This window comes from Lepidochelys kempii, chromosome 2 (genome assembly GCF_965140265.1).
Source record: "Lepidochelys kempii isolate rLepKem1 chromosome 2, rLepKem1.hap2, whole genome shotgun sequence".
Lineage (NCBI taxonomy): Eukaryota > Metazoa > Chordata > Testudines > Cheloniidae > Lepidochelys > Lepidochelys kempii.
Window position 1 is genome coordinate 9,901,709 of NC_133257.1, and position 15,804 is coordinate 9,917,512.

Genomic DNA, 15,804 nt, shown 5'->3' on the forward strand with positions numbered 1-15,804 from the left:
CTTTTGGTCAGTACGTCACTAGCAAAGCTAAGTGGGACATGACCGTATTATTTAATTTGTCTTGCCTTTCCTGTTTGTAGGCCCCACATCATCTTCACCCCTCTTGCACCTCAGCATACACACTATACTAGTGATGGCTCATCAACCAAAGATCCTGCTGGACTAGAGACGCCCATAAGGGTCAGGTTTTTATAGTATTGCACAGTTTCAAAAGTTGTTTTTCAACCATTTAAACCCTTTGGGATATAAAATAATGAACTTTGCAGAACTGCCCTACATTGCACAAACTGTTACTTACGTAGCCCCTGTAGTCCTGCTCCCACTCTTGTGGGACTCTATGGCACATACTTGTGGACTTTTCTTGGACTCTGACTATTCCTTGCCTGGAGATAGTCTAAACTATAATTTATCAAAGGACAAGCCAGGGGTAAAATTCTTCTGTTAGAAAAAATCTACCTGAGTAGATGCCTCTTGTGTAGGGAATATTTCTGCCTTTGTAGAGATTAATGTTGACCCTCAAGGACAAGTTAGATGGAAAAATCAAGGTTCATGAGTGAATTAACCTTTTACTAAATCCTGTCTTTTCAGGCACAAAAAAAGAGGAAAGCTTATGACTGATTTCCTAATATAGGTGTGGAGTGACTGTCAAGATTTGCAGAAGAGTTAGAAATATTTAACAAGTACATGTTCTTTTTTTTTTTTTAATCTGAAAATCTGCCCTTTTTGCTCCCCAGCATTTTCCCTGTGTAGAGCATATGGTGGCTCAGTTTTGGTAAGATACATGACTGGTACAGATTCATGTAAATCATATAACTAAAAATCCAGAACTGGAATTATGGTTTAAAAATGAGTAACTTCTTTTCTTGCATTCCTAATAAATGTAGCTATGTCGGATTCATTGATTAGCCTTATGTATAAAGTATGATATGATTACCCTTTACAGGCATGAACAAAAAGATGTATAACAAATGTGCATTTTTATGTGTTTTAGGGCATAATTCAGAAGATAGTGGACAGTCACAAAGTAAAGAATGTGGCCTGTTATGGATTACGGCTCAGTCACCTGCAATCTGAGGAGGTCCACTGGCTACATCTGGACATGGGTGTATCCAATGTGAGGGAGAGGTTTGAATTAGCCCACCCTCCAGAGGAATGGAAGTAAGATTATAAACCTGTTCAGTTTCAAAATCAAATAATTTTGTTCTGTGTGCCATAAACTTTGTATAATCTTCTATTTTATAAAGAAAAGCCTATTGCAGAACTCCTGAGAATAGGGCTCGTAGAAAGGGAGACAGCTGCCTATAATTACCCAGCAAAAAGCTAGAAGAAATGAGAACACGCCCTGGTATTCCAGAGGAAAGGCTCATTAGCTAGGAGGGAATTCTGCCAACAGTGAAGAGCTGATAAATCTAACTTGAGCCTGCAAACCTTGGAGTGGGATAAGAGTAGGATGAGACTTGCTAAATATGTAGTTAGGTCCAGTGAATCATAACATTTAATTGTATCCCTGTTTAAGCATAAAAATGCTGTGATGCATTTAAAAGATACTTCTAAAAAGGCATTTTATATTCTCTTTCAAAGAAATTAGGGAAGTGTTGCTAAGCTTCATATAATACAGCCATCGTTTAACTATGACAAATGTTAATTAGTCCTGTTTAGAAATGTACAGATTTAAAATGGGTTAAGATTCTCCAGGTGAGATTTAATTGCCAAATCTGTTGTTAATATAGAAACCACAGAAGAATGTAGCTCAGTCTGTCTTAGAGTCTGTCTTAAATGGTTTGCTTCTGCAGTGCTAATAGAAGTAAAGAGCAGTAGAAAAACTTGGTCAGAAAAGTGAAGAGATATATATCTGAATAAATTCATGGAGCAGATGTACTGAGTAAGAAATTTTCATAGTTAATTCAGGAAAATCCTATGGCCTGTGTTATGCAGGAGGTCAAACTGGATGATCACAGTGATCCCTTCTGGCCATACAATCTATGATTATAATCAGTTTTCTGACCATAACGCACTTTACGCAGAATTGCTAGTCATTTTAAAATCCACAGATATGTTCTTCTGAAGAACTGTAGTAGAGTTAACAGTCTGCACGTAATTTCTTGAAACTTAAATTGCTAGATAATTTACTAGTAAATGCTTACCACATTTAGCAAATCTGATCCTGTGAGTTTATTAATTAACTTTTAGGGAGTAGCCTGGATTAGCCTGTCACACTAAATGAGAAAGTTTAAAACATTGGTGTCAGAAATATTGCACATTTTCTTCTGTGTACATGACATTTCATGGCTTCCTGAAGGCTTTAATGATGCAGATTGATTTTTTTTTCAATCAAATTTATCATAAATAATAATTTGAAGTATCTTTTGCGGGGTGAATATTCTGTTCATATAATATGACCAGAATCAAATATGAGATGTGAATAATTTATGCAGTGGAAATTTCTTACCTAGTGTCAAAGTGTCAATTTCATTTGTATTATGTGATGCAACCCATATGTTACACATTACAAAACAAAGTTAATCAGTTTTAAAAGGAAAGTTAGATAATTGTTTTGACGTTTGGATAAAGGGATTGTGCAAAAACCTCAGACAAGTGTCATGATAAGATATAAATTATTCAGTAGATCTCCAGAGTGTCATTTTATGCTTTATCGAATGCAAGCAGCCTGACATACCTTTTAAACCCATAGAGATTTGCTTTGAATAATCAAAATGTTGCTGTCATATTTGTAATACTATAAAACAGAGTATTTAGGATCAGATGACAGTACTTGTTAAAATATTTAGATTAGTAGAGTAGGAGAGATGTCCTGGAATAGTGCTTGAATTAATATATCTTCCTATAAAATAATAATCCAGTAACTGTTGCTCATCTGGGAATTTTTTAATGATTTTAATTTAAGACTGTGTATTCAATATACACGGGAAATGTATTCTCTAATGTTCTTTTAGATCAGTCCAGATGCTTAGATTATACTTCCTGTCAGCAGGAGGAGATAGAAAATAATAATAATTCTTGGAACAAATTCTGTCCCTAACATAAGTGATTTTTGTGATGCTATTGGATACTATTTCCAGTCCTGAGGAGAAAACCTAGCAGAGCAGAATAACAGTAAGGGAGGTGACTCTGTATTCACACCGCACTGCAGTAGACTCCTATGGCTGTGGTTAAGGCTCAGGATGAGTAATAAGTTCAGACATACAAGGTCAGCCACAGTTTAAGCCAGACATCTCTTCTCTCTTCCCATGGCATTCAGTTCAGCTTTAAGAGCACATGTAGCCCAATTTTACAGCAGTGCCAATGGGTAACCATCCTAATGAAAATTAGCAGAATGCAATTCTATAGCGAGTGAAGGAGCAAGAAGAAGCTGGCTGTAAGAAGTACATTGCCCAAGCCTTAAGCTTGCTTTAAGATACCACTATGGCCTTGTCTTCACTGCTGAAAAAGGTACGTTTTTTACTCTTTGGCAACTCACACACATGAACTATCCCAAGGTAAAAACACAGTGAAAACAGGACACTTCAGTGTTACTGTGAGGTAAACTAGGTGAGGTCATCTCAAGGCAGCGGGATAGTGCTGATCTTGCCTAGTTTACCGGATGGTAAAACAAAAGTGCCATGTCTTCACCATGTTTTTACCATGAGATAGGTCATGCACATGAGTTATCTGAAGGTAAAAACACACACACCTATTTTAGCAGTGTAGACAAGGTCTTCAACTCTCACAGACCCCCAGATAGGTTCAAAAAGATGTCAGTGAGCACTGGAGACTTTATCAGTGGAACCAAGTGCTTATTTGTTCATTGATAACATTCATTCTATTCAGGAAACGAATGTTGAGGAACACAGCTGTATGTATACTACAATGACCATTGGCTCTCTCTCTTTTCCTCGACATGCAAGATCAAGCATTGCAAACAGAGGTGTGTTATACCAAATTTATGTGCAGATTATACTTTTAATTATTGTAAAACACTTAGTCTCAATTTAATTTGGAAGATTTGTTAATCCAGTAATAAGACAGTTACCATTAGATGCATCCCATTGTTATGTATATTGGTTTTTTAACATTGGTGATGAATCTGCTTTGTTAAAAATTCTTTGTAGAAATAACTGATTAGTGCAGTTAAGGAAAAATACAACTTAAAAGATCAAGATTTCAGAAACTTGGCAACTTGTCCAGAAGGCAAAGATCAAAAGCTATTTTGTACTGGTGCCTATATTTAGTAGAGTAGATTCTCAAATGCACAAAGCCTTGGTAACAAGCAGGGAGAACTGGAGGTCCTGGTGATGTCAAGGAATTATGACGTGATTGGAATAACAGAGACTTGGTGAGATAACTCACATGACTGGAGTACTGTCATGGATGGTTATAAACTGTTCAGGAAGGACAGGCAGGGCAGAAAAGGTGGGGGAGTAGCACTGTATGTAAGGGAGCAGTATGACTGCTCAGAGCTCTGGTACGAAACTGCAGAAAAACCTGAGTGTTTCTGGATTAAGTTTAGAAGCATGAGCAACAAGAGTGATGTAGTGGTGGGAGTCTGCTATAGACCACCGGACCAGGGGGATGAGGTGGATGAGGCTTTCTTCCGGCAATTCGCAGAAGCTACTAGATCGCACGTCCTGTTTCTCATGGGCGACTTTAATCATCCTCATATCTGCTGGGAGAGCACTACTACGGTGCATAGACAATCCAGGAAGTTTTTGGAAAGCGTAGGGGACAATTTCCTGGTGCAAGTGCTGGAGGAGCCAACTAGGGGGAGAGCTTTTCTTGACCTGCTGCTCACAAACTGGGAAGAATTAGTAGGGGAAGCAAAAGTGGATGGGAATCTGGGAGGCAGTGACCATGAGTTGGTTGAGTTCAGGATCCTGACACAGGGAAGAAAGGTAAGCAGCAGAATACGGACCCTGGACTTCAGGAAAGCAGACTTCGACTCCCTCAGGAAACTGATGGGTAGGATCCCCTAGGGGGATAACATGAGGGGGAAAGGAGTCCAGGAGAGCTGGCTGTATTTCAAGGAATCCCTGTTGAGGTTACAGGGACAAACCATCCCAATGTGTCAAAAGAAAAGTAAATATGGCAGGCGACCAGCTTGGCTTAATGGTGAAATCCTTGCGGATCTTAAACATAAAAAAGAAGCTTACAAGAAGTGGAAGATTGGACAAATGACCAGGAAAGAGTATAAAAATATTGCTCGGGCATGTAGGAATGAAATCAGAAGGGCCAAATAGCACCTGGAGCTGCAGCTAGCAAGAGATGTTAAGAGTAACAAGAAGGGTTTCTTCAGGTATGTTGGCAACAAGAAGAAAGTCAAGGAAAGTGTGGGCCCCTTACTGAATGAGGGAGGCAAGCGAGTGACAGAGGATGTGGAAAAAGCTAATGTACTCAATGCTTTTTTTGCCTCTGTCTTCACTAACAAAGTCAGCTCCCAGACTTCTGCGCTGGGCATCACAAAATGGGGAGGAGGTGGCCAGCCCTCTGTGGAGATAGAGGTGGTTAGGGACTATTTAGAAAAGCTGGACGTGAACAAGTCCATGGGGCCGGACGAGTTGCATCCGAGAGTGCTGAAGGAATTGGCGGCTGTGATTGCAGAGCCACTGGCCATTATCTTCGAAAACTCGTGGCGATCGGGGGGAGTCCCGGATGACTGGAAAAAGGCTAATGTAGTGCCAATCTTTAAAAAAGGGAAGGAGGAGGATCCTGGGAACTACAGGCCAGTCAGCCTCACCTCAGTCCCTGGAAAAATCATGGAGCAGGTCCTCAAGGAATCAATCCTGAAGCACTTACATGAGAGGAAAGTGATCAGGAACAGTCAGCATGGATTCACCAAGGGAAGGTCATGCCTGACTAGTCTAATCGCCTTTTATGATGAGATTACTGGTTCTGTGGATGAAGGGAAAGCAGTGGATGTATTGTTTCTTGACTTTAGCAAAGCTTTTGACACGGTCTCCCACAGTATTCTTGTCAGCAAGTTAAAGAAGTATGGGCTGGATGAATGCACTATAAGGTGGGTAGAAAGCTGGCTAGATTGTTGGGCTCAACGGGTAGTGATCAATGGCTCCATGTCTAGTTGGCAGCCGGTATCAAGTGGAATGCCCCAAGGTTTGGTCCTGGGGCCGGTTTTGTTCAATATCTTCATAAATGATCTGGAGGATGGTGTGGATTGCACTCTCAGCAAATTTGCGGATGATACTAAACTAGGAGGAGTGGTAGATACGGTGGCAGGTAGGGATAGGATACAGAGGGCCCTAGACAAATTGGAGGATTGGGCCAAAAGAAATCTGATGAGGTTCAACAAGGATGAGTGCCATCACCTTGCCAGTTATTCCTCGTTTTGTAGTTGTGTATTTTATTTTTCCTTCCTACATAAAATATTTTGCACTTGTCTTTATTAAATTTCATTGTGTTGAATTCAGACCATTCTCCAATTTGTCAACGTTGTTTTGAATTCTCATCCTATTCTCCAAAGTGCTTGCAACACTTCCCAACTTGGTGTCATCTGCAGATTTTATAAGCATGCTCTCCATTCCATTATCCAAGTCATTAATGAAAATATTGAATAATACCGAACCCAGGATGACCCTTGCATGACCCCTATAGATATGTCCTTCCACTTAGCGAACTATTGATAACTCCTGTTTGAGTATATTCTTCCAAAAAGTTTTGCACCCACCTTATAGTAATATCATCTAGATTGCATTTCCCTCACTTGTTTACGGGAATGTCATGTGGGACTCGATCAAAAGTCTTCCTAAAATCAAGGTATATCACATCTACTGCTTCCCCCCCATCCACTAGGCCAGTAAACCTGAAGGAAATTAGGTTTGTTTGGCCTGATTTCTTCTTGACAAGTTCATGCTAGCTATTTCTTATAACCCTGTCATTCTCTAGATGCTTACAGACTAATTGTTGAATAATTTGTTCCAGTCTCTTTCCAGGTTAGGCTGACTGGTCTGTAGTTATCCAGGTCCTCTTTGTTCCACTTTTTAAAGATAGTATTATGCTTGCCCTTCTCCAGTCCTCTGGGACCATCCATCCTTCATGAGTTCTCAAAGATAGTTGTTAATGGTTCTGAGATGGCTTCAGCTAGTTCCTTAAGTGACCTAGAATGAATTGCATCAAGCCCTACCATCTTGAATTCATATAACTTATTTAAATATTCTTTAACCTGTTCTTTCCCAATTTTGGCTTGCATTCCTTCTGCCTTGTTATTACCTATTGTGTTGAATATCTGGTCATCATCAACCTTTTTAGTAAAGACTGAAGCAAAATAGGCATTAAACACCTCAACATACCTGATGTTGTTAGTTATTAGTTCTTGTCAAGGTTCCTTCCCCACTCTGAACTCTAGGGTACAGATGTGGGGACTTGCATGAAAGACTCCCTAAGCTTATTCTTACCAGCTTAGGTTAAAAACTTCCTCAAGGTACAAACTTTGCCTTGTCCTTGAACCCTATGCTGCCACCACCAAGCGTATTAAACAAAGAACAGGGAAAGAGCCCACTTGGAAACGTCTCCCCCCTCCCCCCAAAAAAATATTCCCCCAAGCCCTACACCCCCTTTCCTGGGGAAGGCTTGATAAAAATCCTTACCAATTTGCATAGGTGAACACAGACCCAAACCCTTGGATCTTAAGAACAATGAAAACGCAATCAGGTTCTTAAAAGAAGAATTTTAATTAAAGAAAAAGTAAAAGAATCACCTCTGTAAAATCAGGATGGTAAATACCTTACAGAGTAATCGGATTCAAAACATAGAGAATCCCTCTAGGCAAAACATTAAGTTACAAAAAGACACAAAAACAGGAATATACATTTCATTCAGCACAACTATTTTTACCAGCCATTAAACAAAAGAAAATCTAAGGCATTTCTAGCTAGATTGCTTTTTTACAGGATTTCTGAAGAGCATTCCTGGTCTGGTCCCAGCAAAAGCATCACACAGGCAGACTGACTCTTTGTGTCGCCCCTCCCCGTCCCGTCCCCCCCCCAATCAGCTTTGAAAGTATCTTGTCTCCTCATTGGTCATATTGGTCAGGTGGCAGCGAGGTTATCTTAGCTTCTTAACCCTTTACAGGTGAAAGGGTTTTGCCTCTGGCCAGGAGGGATTTTATAGTTCCGTATACAGAAGGGTGGTTACCCTTCCCTTTATATTTATGACAGTTCTCTTTCCCTGTTATGACAGGTTTCAGAGTAACAGCCGTGTTAGTCTGTATTCGCAAAAAGAAAAGGAGTACTTGTGGCACCTTAGAGACTAACCAATTTATTAGAGCATAAGCTACTCCTTTTCTTTTTCCCTGTTATGTGGCAGACCTACACTTTCCTTCACCTTTCTCTTGCTCCTAATGTATTTAACGAACCTCCTCTGACTGCCTTTTATGTCATTTGCGAAGTGTAACTCATTTTTACCTTAGCCTTTCTGTATTTGTCTCTACACATTTGTGCTGTTTTTTTGTACACCTTCTTATTAGTTTGTCCGTGTTTCCATTTTTATAGGATTCCATTTGGATTTCCAAATCATTAAAGAGTTCCTGATAGAACATATTGGCCTCTATTCATTCTTCCGATCTTTCCTTCACACAGGGACAGTTTACAGTTGTGCTTTTAATATTGTTGTCTTGAGAAACTGCCAGCTCTCCTGAACTCCTTTTTCCTTTAGATTTTCTTCCTATGGAACCTTACCTACCAGTTCTCTGAGTTTAAAGTTTCAAAGTCCGTTGTTCTTTTTCTGCTGCTCTCATGCCGCCTTTTGTTAGAATAATTAAATCTGTCATGAAGCATGATCACTTTAATCCAAATTGCCTTCCACCTTCAGATTTGCTACTGACTCAACCCTGATGATCAGAATCAAATCGAAAATGGCTGTCCACCCTCCGCTTTCTGAAACAAAAAGTTGTCACCAGTACATTTTAATAACTTATTGGAAATTTTGTGTTTTGCCATATTAGTCTTCCAACAGTCTGGATAGTTAAAATTGCCCGTTACTGGTAGGTACTGTGTTCTGGATATTTCTTATTCCAAAAAAATAAAAATTCCTTGCACAGTATTTTAAAATTCTGCATATTTTATTTGTCAAAATGAGACTATATAATCATACCAGTTTCAATTATTTTGGTAATTTATTTCAAAATACCTGTCAGGATATCTGTAACAATTCAAAGACATACAAAAATTCTCCCAGGAGTAGAGAGTTAAAGAAACCCCTACAACAACCCAAGGAGTACTTGTGGCACCTTAGAGACTAACCAATTTATTTGAGCATGAGCTTTCGTCAGCTACAGCTCACTTCATCGGATGCATACCGTGGAAACTGCAGAAGACATTATATACACACAGAGACCATGAAACAATACCCCCTCCCACCCCACTGTCCTGCTGGTAATAGCTTTGGATAATTATTTGGATATTATTATTGTCACTTTGGATAAGCTATTACCAGCAGGAGATTGAGTTTGTGTGTGTGGTTTTTGGAGGGGGATGAGGGGGTGAGAGAACCTGGATTTGTGCAGGAAATGGCCCACCTTGATTATCATACACATTGTGAAGAGTGTGGTCACTTTGGATGGGCTATTAGCAGCAGGAGAGTGAGTTTCCGGGGCGGGGGGCGGTGGAGGGTGAGAAAACCTGGATTTGTGCTGGAGATGGGCCAACTTAATGATCACTTTAGATAAGCTATTACCAGCAGGAGATTGAGTTTGTGTGTGTATGGGGGTGAGGGGGTGAGAGAACCTGGATTTGTGCTGGAAATGGCCCACCTTGATTATCATGCACATTGTAGGGAGAGTGGTCACTTTTGATAAGCTATTACCAGCAGGAGAGTGAGTTTGTGTGTGTGGTTTTTGGAGGGGGGTGAGAGAACCTGGATTTGTGCTGGAAATGACCCACCTTGATTATCATACACACTGTGAAGAGAGTGGTCACTTTGGATGGGCTATTACCAGCAGGAGAGTGAGTTTGTGGGGGGTGGGGAGGGTGAGAAAACCTGGATTTGTGCTGGTAATGGCCCAACTTGTTGATCACTTTAGATTAGCTATTACCAGCAGGAGAGTGGGGTGGGAGGAGGTATTGTTTCATGGTCTCTGTGTATATAATGTCTTCTGCAGTTTCCACGGTATGCATCCGATGAAGTGAGCTGTAGCTCACGAAAGCTCATGCTCAAATAAATTGGTTAGTCTCTAAGGTGCCACAAGTACTCCTTTTCTTTTTGCAAAGACAGACTAACATGGCTGTTACTCTGAAACCTACAACAACCCAGTTCCTGTTTCTCTGCCCCATACCCTGTCAGAGCCCCGCTGGGGGGAGGGGGGGGCAACACTCAGACTTCCTCTTTTAGGGCCCAGCTATGGGGCACCTCCAGCTCAGACACTCGCATCCCCTCCTCCACCTTCCCCCATAGCCCAGCCAAGGGGGGCCCCCCAGAGCCCAGGGAGAGAAACAGCTTGATACTGGATCCTGGGCTTGTGTGGAGTTTCCTGCATGCTGCCTCCTTCATTCAGGGTGTGCCGGGAACTGCAGATGCCCCAAACCCTCCACTTCTGTCCCTTTGTCCCTCTGTGAGCTGGGCTCTGCTGGGTCCTGTGTCCCCTAGTGGTGGCCAGCAGCTCTACAGCCCGTTTCTGTGAGGGGAAAAGGAAATTCTGTGTACACATTCTATATTGTGCATTGGCACAGAATTCCCCCAGGACTAACTTCTGTTGTTTGTTCTAGAAAAGCCTCATCTATCTCCTCTTCCTGATTTGGTGGTCTACAGTAGACTCTTTCCATGACATCACCCCTATTTTTTACCCTTTCTGTCTTTACTTAGAGACTTGCAATTTGCCTGCTTCTCACATCCTTCTGGACTACCCAATAAGTGCATATATTCTTGATGTATAATGCAGCACCTCCTCCCTTTTTATCATATCTGTCCTTCCTCAACAACCTATACCCCATCTGTACCATAATCCAGTCATGAGACTCATCCCACCAAGTCTCTGCTGCTAATTAAGTCAGAATTTAGTTTATGTACTAATACTTCCAGATCTTCCAGTTTGTTTCCCATACTCCTTGCATTTGTTTATAGGCATCTAAGATATTGAGCAGATTCCTCCACTGATTTCCCTCTGTTGCTCCCATAACTCTATAATTTTCCATGTCCCCCCTAACATCTAGCCCTGTGTTAAAGTTGCCTTTTTTAAGATTATTTGTGGGCTTTTGTCACCTGCCACCTTTAAATCTAGTTTAAGTCCTCCTCACTAGGTTGCCATGTTAGGGCACAAAGATGCTCTTCCCCTTCTTAGTCAGGTGGACCCCCATGTCTTCCCAGCAGGCCTTCTTCTCAGAACAGCATCCTGTGGTTGAGGAAGCTGAAGCCCTCCCTTTGGCATATCTTTGCAGACATACATTCATCTTCAAGATGCACATGTCCCTACCTGGGCCCTTACCCTCAACTGGGATGATGAACAAGAATACAAACTATGCCCCTGATTTCTTGACCTCACTCCCAGAGCCCTGTAGTCACTGCTGATCTGCTCAGGGTCATATCTGATAATACCATTAGTGCCCACATGCATGAGCATTCTGGGGTAGTGGTCAGAGGGATGGATGAGCCTCAGCAGCCTTTCTGTAACTTCTCTGATGTGCAACATCTCCAGGCAGGAAGCACACGTCCCTGGGACATCATGTCAGGTCAGGAGATGGTTGCCTCCACCCACCTGGGGGGAGTACTAAAACACTAGCACCTTATGTTCCCCCTTGGGTGAGATGGCCATGAGCTTCCCAGCTTTTGGGGCAAGGGGCTCCTCCTCAGCCGCTGGGATCTGTCTGTCACCTCCTGTTGCTGGTATAGCATACCAGTTCTTCACATGGATGATTGGGGGACCTGGGTAGGGGGTGGAACACTGTCTACTGCGCAAGATGGCCAGCAGCCAGTGTCCTCCCCATGGAGCAGCTGGTTTGCTTTCCTCCTCTGGTGCTTCTGTGGTCGCCTAATATCCTCCTTCCCAGATGTTTCCAGGTGTGTCCTGTCAATGAAGTCCCTCACACTCCTGGATGCTACACAGTTGAGCCACCTCCTCCTGCAGCTTTCTAGCCTGTTTCCTGTGGGACTCCACCAACCAACAGCTCTTACACCCAGGTTATTCCCCCTGCCTGGCTTTCATCAGCGGGAACATACAAGCTGCATTCCCAGCAAGTCAAGACCAGGGCCTGGGTGGAAGTCTCCAGGGTCAGGATGGCTGACTGGCAGTGTGGGGGCACAGGTGCAAGCAGAGGAAGAGCTATCAGTGATGTTGGCAACATGCCGTTTTCCTCCATTGACGGTTCTTCCTTGTAGAATTCTTGCAAATTAAGGAAGGGGAGTGGGGAACACACAACCATGCTTCCCTGTCTTCCTTTGCTGGCAAGCTCAGCTCGCTGACTCCCTTAGCCTCCCATCTGCCTTCGTCTCGCCAGCCATGTGTCTTAAAACGTCAAACACTTTGGAATGACAGAATCTGTATAAATGTAAGATGAATGGTCAACCAGCCAATATATTTTAAGTTAATTGTCTTGTGAGTGACTCTACCATATTTTATTCTTAGAGGTGGTTTAGAATGAATCTCACAGTATTCAGTAAATGTTTACTCTTATGTTGAGATGTGGAAAGAAGAAGAGGTATTTTTTTTTTATTAGAGGACTATTCACATTAAATTGATGGCATTAAAGAAGATATGTGATGGTTTCCTAAGGTTACAAAAGTACAATAAAGAATAGATTAAATTGTATGATTTACAGAGAGATATGAAGTGTGTAACCCACTTGAATTTTCAGTTCCCATTCAAACAAGGGAAGAAGAAACCGGCTTTGGTTGTAAATAGGTGGGGTTTCTGTGCTACCATAGTGGGGTTTTGAGTTAAATGGGGATTAAAATTGAAAAACTTTCTTTGTCCGAAGAAAAAGAAATAATCTGTTCTGTTTTTTTCCTCAATGTGTGGGATTACTCAACCAGGCAAAAAGGCAGCCATTAATCCCATTATAACTGACATCCCAAGATTAATGATGAGAATTTCTAAAGAAGTTCTGAGCATCTCATTAGCAGAAAGATACTTGAAGGGAGTTGAGAGAACAGCAATAAAAATTATTATGGGGTTGTAGAGAATGATTTATTAGGAAAGATTAAAAGAACTAAATATCTGTATCTTGCTTAGTACATGCTCATGGGGTGACATAGCAGTTTACAAACATGTGAAGGGTAGTAGCGTCAGGGAAGGAGAGGTGTTATGTACGATAGTTCAAAGACATGTATGAAGTTAAGAGAAAGAACATGTAAAATGTAGATCACCACAGACTTCTGGACCATGAGTAATTATTATACTGCAGAATAGTCTACCATGGGAAATGGTGGAAGTGCCATTGACACTAGTATGTTGGGTATGGTTAGGGAACAATTCTCATTGAAAGGGACAGAGACTGTCACCCAACAGGACTGTCTCATCTCCTGTTTGTACCTTATGCTTCTGTAATTCAGTCCTGTCTTGGCTAATTAATCTTCTGTTGTATGGTAGAGATGGGTTTCTTAAGTCTATATCAAGATACAGATATATGCAGAGTTCAGTAGCTCAAGTTATCTTGTTTTATTTATTTTTTTTAAATCTGTCCTTCTAATTCTGTTTTAGCCACAGTATATTACATGTTGTAATAAAAGGCAAAGTAAAATGGAAACTAAATATCGTACTAGTCTACCTGAAGCTTTTAGGCTTTGCATTAGAGTTACTTTTAAAATTAAATTGTATGTTAAATAATGAGTGTTTCAATTTTCTCTGATGCAGTTGGTGACATACATGATGAAAAACTATAGTACGTGCTCCTTTGCCTTTATATTATGCTTCTTGGTATATTTTATAGTTCGATTTAACCTCAACCTCCTCCTTAAGGTTGTATTTAATCACTAGGATGCTGAAATCACATGAGATGGATAACAATTCCCTTCTTGTACAAAAGAGGGGGTAATAAAAGATTGCGTAAAAAGCAGTTTTTAGAGATACAAAAACTTCTAAAAAATTTAAAATCTAGAAAGCTAGTATGTGGATGAAGACTGAAGATCCATCAAGCAATAGAAGGGAAAAATAAGACAAGGAGAGAGAAAAGGGGGAAAATAGTTGCTTTTTGAACAGGAAATTTGCTTTGTTCTACATTTGACTCCACAGTGTAGCGTAGTGGTGATTTGGCTTTTTCCAATGGAGAAATAAACTTCCTTCAGTTTTTCTGGTTTTGGACAAGGTATGGATGACACTACCTTGCCTCTCCAGACATGAGCCCACACATGCTACAGGGTGGCCTAAGTTTTTGGTTGGGGGAAAAAAAAGGACTATTTTTGTTTATATTTTGCTGTACATCATGCAGCTGTCTTTTTATATCTCTGAGTCTGAAGATTCATTGGTTTTTTTTAAAATGTTTGTTTCATTTTAGCAAAAGACTGAGCATGCACTTTGTGTTTTTGAAGAGAACCTCAAAATATCAAGAAAAATTAACTGAATATTGTAAATCCGAAGTTTTATATATATAATAAAATGTTTATATATATTATTCACCATAGATTGAGTATTCAACACTAGAAATAGGCAACACAGCAAATCAAAATTCTGTATCTGTTCGTCATTTTTGTGGGGCTCGGATTCATTACTTGTTCAAACAAGTTAATGTGATTTTAATCAATAACTTTGTCTTGTCAGGTATGTGTGCCTTAACTTGTAATCCTTAACATTATTTTCTATAAATTGCTAAGCAGCCTTTCCTATCCTGCTGAAACCAGCAATATGAAATTTCACAACAAAAGCTTGTCACTGTGCAAAAACCATTAAATATATGGTTTCAAAATGTTTCTAATTACAATAAAGATTATGTAGCTGGCCATCTTGCTAAAATGCTATTGTGTTTGTGATAATGCTAGTTTTACACTGAATGAGACTATTACTTAGATTCTAAGATCTTCAGGGTAGGAACCACCTGATAGGAGTCTTTAGGTGCCACTGCAGTACCAATAATTTAATATCCAATCAGTTTCCAAACAGTTTTACTATTTATAAACAAAAACTTTAGGGAGATCTAAAACTCTGGCATAGCCAGTAAATCAAAGTGACCCATAGTCCTGCCTCTCTGGACCTCCTGCTGTAATTGAATGGTGTGGCAATGTCATGGTGGGATTTAGATGTTTGAGTTACTAAATGCACCTCAGTACCCTAATATGGGATACGCCTATCTGTTGTGAAATCCTCCTATAGGTAAATCCCAACAATTCCATTGAGGTAGTCCCAGGAATAGATATTGCAGCACCTTTATTTGATGAGAGACTGAGCCTTTTCCAGCTGAAAATGAGCCTTTGGCTAATGCACAGGTTGTGGCTCCCTGATGGGCTATATCGGTTGCCATTTTCACTTGGAATAGCACCTGTGTACTCACTTTTGCCAGCTGTGCATTAAACATTCATGCTTGTGCTAACCAAGAAACCTAGTAATTGTTACTTGCTCAGACCAGTAGTCCATCATCTTAGCTTCAGCTGCTACCACCACCTATAGCGGGGCCTGGCAGCCCATCCAGGTACTGTGAAGTCAATGCCTCAGTCCTTATAACAGCCTCTTTGAACTAGTATAGACCTGCAAGCTCATCAGGAAAACATAATAATCTGTTCCAGCAACAGGTTCAAACCTACTACTCACCTCCCCATGCTTCCTACCCATAAGACCTGCCAAAGCTCAGTCCTTCGAAATCACCCCGATGAGATGAGGGTTCCCAGTAAACAAAGGGAACCAGGTATACTTTTTCCTCTGAACTTCAGTATAACTGG

At 40.8% G+C, this 15,804-nt stretch overlaps 1 protein-coding gene across 15 annotated transcripts in view; it reads left to right on the forward strand.

Annotated features, from left to right (window-relative positions):
• PTK2 (protein tyrosine kinase 2) overlaps positions 1–15,804 on the forward strand; it is a 377,029-nt gene that overhangs the window by 146,550 nt on the left and 214,675 nt on the right. For 14 of the 15 annotated variants that reach the window (XM_073330034.1, XM_073330030.1, XM_073330031.1 and 11 more), the window contains one exon: positions 992–1,158. In XM_073330034.1, coding sequence (XP_073186135.1) covers positions 992–1,158 — 167 coding nt within the window. Of the gene's footprint in view, positions 1–991; positions 1,159–3,843; positions 3,926–15,804 lie in introns of those variants that run through there. The other variant, XM_073330035.1, reaches the window with a different exon arrangement.